Below are 10204 nucleotides of genomic sequence, written 5' to 3'. Positions count from 1 at the left end.
AAAAAAAACGCTATCCTCAGACAACCGTCAGAGCGGGTTCCTCACATGCATCGAATATTAGATTAAATAAAAGAAGTGCATAAGACTAGCAAACCGATGGACCACCACTGCAAGACTGTCCCAAATGCTTCCAAATCAACCAAGACACGACACCCTAAAGTTACTTCACTGTTGAGAAGAAGGATACAGATGGAGTGGCACTTGCGGAGAGACAAAGAGGTTAGAAGCCCGAGAAGAAAGGGTGGAAAGAGCCCGCAGGATTTCCGGAGGGGATGAGAAAAGAAGGGTGGAAAGAGCCCGCAGGATTTCCGAATAAACCCGCAGGTTAATAGCAAACTATGCTCACAAATATCAACTGCCTTTCCTTTACAACATCATCTCTTATTTATAGGCAAAGTAGAGGAATGCCAAAAGCCACCTAAGTTAATGTTCACAACATCCCAAGCATCATTTTTTTATAGATTTCCAAATGCCACTTTGGAAAATAGCCCAGCATAAATCCTAAAGGAATAGTTACGGGAATCAAAAGTAATTCACGGAACCAAGGAGCCAAAATCTTGGAAAGCAAGCAGCCCGCCAGAATTCAAAGCAACACAGTCTCAGGAAAACATCCAAGCACGGAAAAACAGAGGCTGGCCGGACTCCCAAGAGGTAAAGCACAAAAATCAGCAACCTCATTATGAATTTAAAGCATAGAATTCAGTCCCCAATAAATACAAGCCACGGTTTCCCAAGAGACAAGAAGAAAGGGGAAGGGACAATGCCACTCCAAAAGTAATTCTTCTTAATGAGGTACCTTTTTGGATATTAATGAGCTACTAAACTTCAGCTAAAGTAACTTAGAGAACAAGCTCAAAACCGAATGCTCCAAAATAGCCAACTCGTGAACCAGCAGCAGCCAGGGACCAATCGAGCCAGCAAACCAAAGGTCTACCAAGCCATATGCACTACCTACCATGATCATTGGATAGCTAAAAAAGAAAAAAAAAATATACTATTGTCCAAATATAAATAAAAAGTACATAATTTCTTGATAGCATCAGTGTTTAAATAGAATCAACACTACTGGTAGCATAACAAGTAACAAGAAATACAGCAAAGAAGTTAACAAAGATCAACACTGATGACGTAGAAAGTAACCAAGAAATATTGTACAAAACAGCCAATTATACCTAGGGCATTAATCTTGATGACTAACATCTTCACTAATGGAACTCTCATTTGAGAAGCACCTCTCCATCAAGTTTCAAAAATATTGGATGACATTACATGGATAAGATATATCTTGCACTCAAATTTCTTATTATGGTTTAAAGGAACCATGTAGCATAAAGTGTTTCATGGAAGATCATATAGATAAGAACTAGCGGCTGTGGTCATGTTATGATCCTCTATCATGACTATCTCTTAGACCGTTCCACTGGGCCGGTCCAGTCCGTCCATATGGGACTGGCTTACGGGCAGCCTAGGCGAAAATACTCCACCTACTGTACATGTCGATCGAACTGCCAGGACAAAAAGAGCTATTTAAAAGTTTTTTGAGGGAGTTAAGAGGAAAATTTGAATGTATGGACTGTTTAGAGATTTCCTTTAGGATTGTACGCATTAAATATTTTGTTTTCTTAGGGTTATGCCATATTGAATTTGGCTTAAATTTGATATCTCGTGACTTGAGAGGTTTGAGTACCTTGCTAGCAGATTGGACCACCCTTCTAAAACTAAAGATCTGAAAGGAAGTTAGAGTGATGAGGTCTCGTGACTTGGGATAGGCTATGGAGCTAGCTCAATTGCTGGAGGATCATAGGCATCTAGAGAGAGAAACGGGAGGCAGCAGCTCAATTGGCTCGTACAGGATGACAACCACCTTATTAGCATCCAAGGAGCTAACACCGAATACTCTTCGCTCTTCAAAGGAAAAGACTGAAGGAGGAAGACCTGAGAACAACTTTAATAAGCTCATAGAAATGGAATTACATGAGCAGAGGGCGGAGGGGCTCTGTTTCAAGTTTGATGAGAGGTATACTCTGCGGAAGAGGTGCAATGACCGAACTGTTCAGGTTCTTACCATTTGTGATGATGAGGGAATGGAGGAGGATGTCGTCTTTCCACTGTGCGGATAAGGTGGGTCTTTGGGAGGAGAGTATTGTTAGACCAGTCCATACAAGACCAGCTTACGGGTAACGGAGGTGGTAATCCTCTGCCTCCTGTACGTGTCAATCAAACCGTCGAGACCAAAAGAGTTTAGTAAGAATTTTTGAGGAAGTTAGGAGAAAAATTTGAATGCATGGACTGTTTAGAGATTTCCTTTTCGATCGTATGCCTTTTCTTTTTTTTATGAATGGATCGTATGCCTTAAATATTTTGTTTTCTTAGGGTTATGGCATCTTGAATTTGGCTGAATTTTGAGATCTCTTAGGTTTTTTTGGGCTCTAGCAGCATCTAGAGATCTGGGAGAGAAAGATTCTCCCCTCGAATTGAGGATCAACTGTAACTCCGTATTTTCCTTCCATATATTTGTTTTTTGCAATAAAAACTACTGTTTTTCTAGTTTTCATTGGAGTTTGAAAGAATTTTCTCGCTATTTTTACGAAATTGATAGGATTTACTTGAAATCTTCAAGTGTTACCTATCACTATCATTCTTATAATATGGGCAAAATGACCTAAAGTGAAGGAAAAATAAAATGAAACAGAACAAAAATAAAAAAATAAAAAAAAGTAACTTGGGCCCCTTATTGTTCAGTTGAGCGTATAATTGCCTCCTTATTTCCAATTTTGGATACTCTCTGTAGAATGTGAGTTTGAAAATGAATTTTAACAAATTTGTTTATGGAAAATCAAGTTTTAATTACTAACAGTTGTGACTAAATCAACTAATCTTGATTTTTAATCTGCACTATTAATTCCTGGTGGCTATATAACCTTCGACTTGAAGAAAACTGACAAAAATTAGAGAGAATTGGTTGAATTTTTCATTTCAGTATTTATGCAGTATTTATACAATCCTAGAAGAGTTTCTAATATGAAATATATAAAATTAGGTAAGAAAAATTACAATAGTTTATGGATTATTGAGGTGGCAGTAATAATCTTATGAAACACTAAGGCGGTATGTAGTGAATAAGAAGATGAAGGATTGTCCGGCTTGGTGGAACATTATGGAAGCAGAATTCATGGAGATTCATTTTTCCACAATCCCCTCAAATGACTAAATGGAAGTTGTTCATTCTAAGTTTGCATGTCAACTTTTGAAATATTGTTCCTGATAATCAATCCAATAGTGCAAACATTTGCAATTTGGCCATATGTGGCTATGAATAGAGAACAAATTAGATCAGTATCTAGCTTCTCATTTATAATATGCCTATCCACTTCAATATGTTTTGTTTATTTATATTTCACGATATTATATAAAACATAGATGGCTGACTTATCACAAACTCACAATAAAATCTTACAAGATCTTTCCATTCAACTTCTAAATCTTCTATCATTATCTTTTATACATAATAATTCGCAAATTCCTAGTTTCATAAATTAGACTTCTGAGCTAGAAATTGGCATCACATTTTATCTTTTTACTTCTCCAAGTCACGAGATTTCAACCTAAAAATGTGCAATATAATGAAGTTAACCTCCTATCAAACAAAGATCCTGCATAATCAGCATCCATATAGGCTTCAAGTGTCAGATCATGCCCCTTCTTGAAGAAAATTTCTTTACCAAGAGTTCCTTTTAGAAATTATAAATTTTAATGCACAACACTAGAGTGTGAATCCTTAAGATTGTGCATAAATTATCTTACCACACCAATAGGAAAGGCACTATCAAGTATAGTATGTGATAAGAATATAAGTATTCCCACAATTCTAACATGAGTTTTTTTATGACCATCTTCTGGAGCTTCTCCAAATTTATGATTAGATTCCATGCCAGTCACAATCAGCATACATGCCAGCATGCATGCTTTTTTGAATAGGTATATTATGCATACTTATATATGAAGATCCCATGACAAGATTGTCTAAGCATAATAGCAAAGAAATACTTTAGCTTACAAAATTCTTTGACTTTAAATTCTCGGAGCAACATCTTTTTTAAAGCCTCTATACCTCTTCCAAGTCACTACTTGTTACAATGATGTCAAAATAACTAGCAATATGAAGACTCCCCACTAAAGCATGTGTTTCACGAATAATATATCATCGTCTTAACTCTAGACGAATCCCATGCTAAGCATTACTTAGCAAACTTTTCAAATCATGCCCATGAGAATTGCTTTAATCCATATAATAATTTTTTAGTTTTAATATATTTTATTTTGAATTTGAACCCAAACCATTATTGAACCTCCTCTAGATCGCCATGTCAGAAAGCATTCTTCATATCAATTTATTTTACTTTTTAATCCTTGCTAGAAGCTAAAGGTAAAATAACTCGAGCAATGTTCATTTCAGCAAAATGAATGAATGTTTCAAGATAATTAATTCATGTGTTTTAGTATAACCGTTTGTCACTAGTCTGAATTGTACCATTCTATTAATCCATCGAATTTATACTTTGCAATAAAAACCCATCTAAACCATATTGTTTTCTTTCCTTTTAAAAGAGTCATTAATCCTAATGTTTTGTTCTTTTAAAAGGCTTCCATTTCTTCTATCATAACGGTATTTCAATTCTCATTATTTAAAGCCTCAGAGATAGTTTTAGGAATAGAAATAATATGCAGGCTAGTAAGGAAGGATTGATGGAGGTGAGACTTTTTGTATGATAAGAAAAATGTAGAGGATGTTCAGTTATGTACTTTTATTTGTAGGTTCAATAGTCTCAATGAGTTCAATGTTGATTGAGATTGGAATTACACCAATTGAGATGCATTTCTACTTGAGTAAACCTATATTGATTGAGTAGAAGTTTATTTAGTATAAGCTTAATCTATAAAGGAGTGGTTGGTTCGAGAGTAGAATGCGGTAAGGGATGAGGAAAGGCAATCTAAGAGAAATAATGCATTGAAGAATGATATTTCTTCATTGGGAAAATAGCAACAAAATAGAAATTCTCTTCATTGAAAGCGACATAACAGACCTATATACCTTTCTCATAGGGAGTGTTAACATTTGTATATTACTATATTGTATTCTTTTTTGGTAGAAGAGTAGCCAATAAAACCACAGTTAATTTCTCTTGAATCAAAATTTCTTGTATTTTGAGTATGTCTATGCACAAAGGAAACAAATTCAAATATGTTAGTAATAAGGTTATTTGAGGTGTTGAAGTCAGGAAATAACTTGCCTAGGATTGTAGTTATTAGGTTTCTGATGTGCGCAACTGTTAAGATAGCTTCCCCCCATATCATTTTGGAATATTCTTTTGAAAAAGAAGAGCTCTTATAACAGCAAGTAGATTGTCGTTATTTCATTCAGCTAGAATATTTATTGAGTTATGTATACACTAGATAATCAATGTATTATTCTTTTTTCTTGAAAATAAAAGAAGCGAGAATGATCAAGAAAGTCTTTGGCATTGTCAAATCTAATTCTTTTAACTTCAATATCAAATTATTTTTTTATCATGTTAAAAAAGGGGAGAACGATTATACTTACATCACTTACATCACTTCTTATTTCTAGTAAAAATATCCATATACCAATAAAGGACACAAACCATCAAGCCCAATACATTTTAGGTGTAGAGAATGATCCTCATATATCACTATGAATGAAAGAAAAAAATTTGAGTTATGTTACTTATTGAAAAACGGATATACAAGTTTTTGCTAACTCATAATATCAAGATAAATTATTCAATATAAAAAAAAATTAATGATAAAAATACATAATTTTGAAAATAACAAAAGAAGATGGCCAAGATGTAGGAGTTGGGGCCATACCTTTTATTAGAGTAAAAGGTATCAGAAATGATATATAAACAATAGATCATTTGGCGCTTTTTAGGTCATTGGATTCCTTATGGTGATAGATACCATCATTTTTCTTACGCAAGTCCAATCATCCTTCTCGTGTCTTGTTCTAGAAAAACTTGATGTGAAAGGGAAAACATAACACTGCATTTTGAATATGTAGTCAACTTTGGATAGAAAACAAGTTGGCAAATAATTTTGGCATGTGGAGGATATTTTAAAGAGTGAAATTTTATTATAAGATCGCCTTGGCCAACAACAGTCATAAAGGATCCATCGCAATGATTATTTTGTTGTTGTTAGGACAAAAGCATATGAAATAAATTTGTGTGAAGGATTAGTCATTCGATATATAGCTCCAAAATAAATGATCCAGGAGCTATAATTGGACATTTCTAAGACTTTAAAAATATGAGAAAAGGAGTTGGAGTCTAGTCTAGTGATAGCAGCAAGCTTTCAACTTTTTTATTTCTTCTTTTTAAAATGCAATGATTAATTCTTTGGTGTAACATTTTTCCAAGTGTGTTAAATATGCATGTCTCTGTTCTTTAGATTGTCCACCTAATGTTATTTGGATTCTGTTTGGTGGCTTGCCATGAAGTTTCTAACATATTTTCTTTTGGATGTCGAAATTTCTTGTAATATGTGCATTGTAGAAACACTCAATTGACCATCTTTGTTGGGTGCGGTAGATTGTGCTCCTCGGAAGAGAAAAATTTTGGATGAGGGTGTTTGATGTCAGTAGTCTTTATCAATAAGGTCGAACGCTCTATGAGATTATTCGTAAACATAACTCCCATTTTCCTTTCTTACATTTGAATGATGATTATGACTTCATTCAGAGAAGGAAATCCTCCATTTTGATAAGTTCTACCCTTACAACATCAAACTCAATATAAAAGGGTTTGGACTAAAAAACCACATCACATAAAATCTTATATGAGATGGGTGCAGCTAATATAAAAAAAGAACAAATTGGTAACATAAAATAAGCAAATATCAAAAACTGGTTTGACCATGCTTCTTTTAAAAGGAGAGTGGCCTTCTTTTACATAAATGTTGCTTCTAAACATGAAGAGAGGTTATTCATGCTTTGAATGGAGGGTAGAGTGAATCTATGCTTCATTTAGAAAGGGAGAAACACTACTTTTAATCACATGTTAATTCATAATGAAGGGAAGAGTTGGCCACGGTTGGCTGGTACTTGATTGCCCTAGATCATCACAAACTTTCCATTTGAAGGAGGCAGCCAGTCATGCAAATAGGAATGAAAATGCAACCTTCCCTTCTGTCCACATGCTTGATCTTAATATATTTGAATCTCATGCCTATGCCTCAAATTTGGTTCTTGTGATGCATCACAAGCCAATTGAATTTTGATTATATCAACTTCCATAATAAAGATCATGCCTTTAACTTGTTTTTATCACTTTAGGAGATATCTGGTAAGACTATGATTAGAATGAATAGTTTCTATGGTTCTACGATACTAAAACCTAATTATGTCCATAAATTAATTTTTATAAAGACATAACAGACAAGAACCAGATGAAAGCTCTTCTTCTATTGCGATGAATCTTAAAAGCAAAAGAAAAACCACAAAGAGAGCAACAACAGAGGTATATCCAAATCTCAAACAAGAACTCAATCCAAAAGTTACGGCACAAAACATTGGAAATGCAAAAAAACAAGCCCCGGGAAAAGCAATTGTTCATAGAAGAAAGTTGGGAAAAATTCCAATAAAATGGATGAATCTATGAATACTACCATTGAAGAGATCAATAATGTACTAATTTGTAGTGTTGATGGCCATATGGAGCACTGGATCCTGGACCTAGGTGTGTATTTCACTTAACTCCACAAAAAAACCTTATTTCTAACTAATCTATATAAGAGATTGCTGGAAAACTTTTCTTGCAGATGATGATTTCTTGAACATTGAGTAAGTTGGTGATTTGCAAATTAAACGTACAAATGAAACTATGCAGAATCTTCACAAGGTGAGGCATATTCTATGTTTGATGAAGAACATGATCTCACTTGGGAAGCAGGATGAAGATGAATATATCTTGAACTATTGTGACAGTGCAATAAAATAAAGATGGCCCTTTGTATATGACTTCAAACATCAAAGCAATGTGACCAACTAGTGAATTAAATATTGGCTCACATACATGGCATCAAAATTTGGGATATAAAAGCAAGAAAGGGATGAGGACATCATATTCAAATGATAAGATTTTAAATTTGAAGTTCCTGGATTTTATTTTCTATGAAGATTATGTCATTGAAAAGCAGAGGAACATCAATCTTGCACTAATTGAAAGGAAACCCAGTATAAAGAAGCTAGAGCATGTATATTCTAATAATTAGAAACCATCCCCAATGGCATCCTTTGGAGACTAATTGCACTGCATCACCTTTATCGATTACTCCAACAGGAAGATATGGGTATTTTTCATGAAAAATAATTATAATGTGTTTACATCTTTCAAAGGCTAGCAAGGCCTAGTGGAAAACAAGTGATGCAAGGATCAAGCGCATGAGATCGAAACGTGGAGGAGAATACTATAGCAAGGAGCTCAAAGGATTTTGAGCAAATAGCACAACAAGGAGAGTGCTTGACCAAAAGAGAGACAAAAAGAGAAGAGGATAAAAGAGAGTGAAAAGGAAGAAAGAGAAAATTAAAGAGATAAAAGATTAAGAAAATATATGAGCACAAATATTTGCTGCTTATACACAACTCTGAACTGGTGAGAATTTTTATTGATGTGGACGCAAATGAACGTCGTTGAACTATGTAAAGCCTGTGACCCTATTTTCTGATGTTTTATACAATTTCTCAATATAATGTTCTAATGCACAGACTTTTCTCCAACACTTGTTACCCTCGATCAAATTATTATAGTTAAAGAATGCCCAATATAATGATTCTGAAGATGATTGGTATTCAAATCACACTAAATCTTTTATCTTTCATGCATAAGCACTGACTTCATCATCATCATCACTCATTTGAACCCAATAAATTAATCTATCCGATTCAATCCTGATATAAAATCATGAAATTATGAGAGAATAGCAAGAAAATAATTATGCATGAGTTTTTTTTTTATTCTGAGAAAGTAGAATATAAATGTCAGCAGATTAAAATAGGTTAAAGATTAACAATTATGATTATTTATAGTTCACAAACTAAGGCTGTTAGAAAAACTCATAGTAAATGCGAGTCAGAATGTACCATCACTGACCTCATCTGATGTGAGGGCCGGATAGAAGCCCAGATATTTCATAGTTGCAGGCTCATAGCACTGAACCTTGTCCTTCTGCACCTGCTTTCCTTTACTTGGAATCTGCACATAAGAAAAAAAAAATCACAAGGAAAAAAGCAGACGAGAATAACAATGAAAGACACATTGTCAAAATAGAATAATTAAGATGCTACTAATCAGTAACTTGTAAGCCGCCCATCAATTAAATGAAGAATTTTTCCATCCAAAAAAGGAATAATTCAACAATGGAATCATGTTTAACACGCAATACATTTCGTTTTTCTTTAATTTGATAAATTATAGCCTGATCTTTATATTGCCCTCCATCATAAGAGCAATGAAATCAATAGAAATCACATCAATGATAGTGAATACAAACAGAATAAAAAGAAAATCCTAGAAAACTAACAGCGAGCAGAAACAGGCACTCACGTAAATGTAGCTGTTCTCCTTCGTTTGACTCCCTTCCTCCAATACTGCCACGTGTTTGAATTCATAAGCATCTAAGGGATCAAATGTCAACCAGAACATAAGAATAGTATAAAGAAGCGAGGCATTTACCATCGGATGCATCGACCTCAATGGAGGGGACATTGGGTGGGATCAACAAGAGTAGAAAGCGGCAGATCACAAAAGCGATGCCAAGGACAAGCAATGGCCACCAGAAATCCATCTCCAGAGACCTCGATGGAGAAGAAGAGCTCCGTTGGAGTAGACGGAAGTCCTCTAGGGTTTCGATGAACGGGCAATGCCGGGAAAGACGGAGAATATAAAATAAATCCGGGTTATTAATAATAAAAGTGAAATTTACATATATACAACTATATTATTATTATTTTACATATCTAATACCTTAAATATTAATATTACACTTATATCACCTAAATTTTAAATTTATTTCATTTCTGCCACTCCGTCTACCGCCTTCCTCATGACTTCTACCTTCCCACCGAATTTCTATATTCCCTCCAAATAAACACAAACCAAATGTTCAAGAATACTTCTGTTTGAGA

The 10204-nt window shown here is 34.4% G+C and overlaps 1 protein-coding gene across 2 annotated transcripts in view; it reads right to left on the bottom strand.

Moving 5' to 3' along the window:
• LOC110100428 (aldehyde dehydrogenase 22A1) overlaps positions 1-9972 on the bottom strand; it is an 86246-nt gene extending 76274 nt beyond the window's left edge. Inside the window, exons 1-3 of one of the 2 annotated variants that reach the window (XM_028696950.1) lie at positions 9753-9972; positions 9624-9667; positions 9171-9272 (exon numbers count right to left, since the gene is read on the bottom strand). In XM_028696950.1, the coding sequence (XP_028552783.1) occupies positions 9171-9272; positions 9624-9667; positions 9753-9864 (258 nt within the window). In that variant the 5' untranslated portion in view covers positions 9865-9972. The remainder of the gene's footprint in view (positions 1-9170; positions 9273-9623; positions 9668-9752) is intronic. The other variant, XM_020827928.2, reaches the window with a different exon arrangement.
• Between the last annotated feature and the right edge of the window lie 232 nt (positions 9973-10204).

The sequence above is a fragment of the Dendrobium catenatum genome, unplaced genomic scaffold (genome assembly GCF_001605985.2).
Source record: "Dendrobium catenatum unplaced genomic scaffold, ASM160598v2 fragScaff_scaffold_853, whole genome shotgun sequence".
Taxonomy (NCBI): Eukaryota; Viridiplantae; Streptophyta; class Magnoliopsida; order Asparagales; family Orchidaceae; genus Dendrobium; species Dendrobium catenatum.
The sequence above is the reverse complement of the archived record's forward strand: the minus strand, read 5'-3'. Positions and strand labels throughout refer to the sequence as shown.